We start from the raw sequence: 1,547 nt of genomic DNA on the forward strand, positions 1-1,547 counted from the left end.
ACTAGTATTTTCCCATTCACTGTTATATGTATCCTTATCTGAGCCAACTAGTGCTAAATCCAAGTTGTCCTGGTTCTGAGAAATACTCATTGCCCGAATGATCTTGCTGACCTAATGAACTTTAACCCGTAATGTGATGGTTTCGTGTGCCTACCAAAGTATGCCCCAAATGCGGATTTCCTTCCGTTGTGCCTAGAATGGATATTTCTTAGATATAACTTTATTGTGCCAAAGGAAGTGACTCCACGGTTACACGTATTTTTCACGTGCATTCATTCATTTCAGGTAAATAAATAAATGCTAAGAATTTTGCTGAATTTGCAAAACTGAGAAGCTCTGCGGGAAAATTGCTTGTGTCTCCTCAGTGATTGCTTAAAACTAAGGAATTTCTCACTTTGAGGTTCGTGTTGACCGGATTTCTTGTGTTTGGAGAATGATGATGGATGGATGAATTTTTTCCCACAACCGGGATTTTTGCATTGGTAGAGAAATGGTTTATTGTGCGTTAGGAAATGCTTGTTATATTCTCCTTTGTCCTGCATGGTCGCATTACAGTTAAAATGTGGACATTTATACGTCTTCGCATCTGGAAAACAACTGCTGTCACAGTGTTTATAATTAGTTTTTCTATCATTGCGTTTGGTAATTAATTGACTTAATCTGAAAACAGATCATGAAGATATCAGTGTCATAAAACAAATTTTACATTCCAATTAATTTAGAATCCGGGAAACTATTCACTGGTTTGTATATATTTGCAATAGAATCTAAGTATTAATGTTACATTAATGATATAATCTCCCACAACGCATAGTTGTGAATTTTTTGGTGTGGGCGAGAACAGTTTTGATTTTGGATTAATTACTGCTTGTATTTTCAACTTCGCGCAATTGAGTGAAAGGAGTAAAGTGAAAAGGATTAAAACGACATGTCATTGTATAATTCTTTACTACTTATTTCTGGTAATTGTCCATTAGTATTTCCTATCACTGTGATATGTAACCGTATCTATGGCCATTGATGCTAAATCCAATCACCTCATCGAATCAAACGAAGTGAGCGTTTAGTGGCCGTTTGGTTTCATGGATCGAATGACGTATTTCGTTCTTTTCATTGTTAAAAGACTTGTGTTAAAAGATCGTTGAAAACGTAGAAAAGAATGCACTAGAATATTCGTTTCTCAATTGGCATCAGTGATGACGTTATTGTCATCATTGTCAATACCATTTAAATTCACCGGGCTGTATGGGCGCTAATTGCTTGAATTCCGTTACTCCGTTCATTATCACATCAGTAACTGCCAAACACCAATTGCGATAAACGACAAGCAGCTATCTATTGAGGTTAGAAAAATATTGCAGTAAGTATTGAATTTTGAATTATCACTTCACTATTGTTGATGTTTTGCAACAGATTTCCCCAATAAACACGTTGAAAACATTTTTTTGCTAAATATAAACTTTGCGAAACTAACGGTTACCTCCGTTGCATTGTTGTTCGTGTTTTTCTAATACATCCTTACGATAAAACAAAGAGCCACAACCTTC

At 35.6% G+C, this 1,547-nt stretch overlaps 1 protein-coding gene across 1 annotated transcript; it reads right to left on the bottom strand.

The window, feature by feature from the left end:
* Positions 1 to 121: 121 nt before the first annotated feature.
* LOAG_15478 (zinc finger protein) lies at positions 122 to 542 on the bottom strand (the record flags this gene model as incomplete). The annotated part of the gene is made up of 2 exons (XM_003150969.1): positions 122 to 192; positions 395 to 542. 2 exons carry the CDS (start codon positions 540 to 542, stop codon positions 122 to 124), a joined length of 219 nt encoding a protein of 72 aa, XP_003151017.1.
* Between the last annotated feature and the right edge of the window lie 1,005 nt (positions 543 to 1,547).

Source organism: Loa loa (assembly GCF_000183805.2).
Source record: "Loa loa unplaced genomic scaffold supercont3.2040, whole genome shotgun sequence".
In the NCBI taxonomy this organism is placed as follows: domain Eukaryota; kingdom Metazoa; phylum Nematoda; class Chromadorea; order Rhabditida; family Onchocercidae; genus Loa; species Loa loa.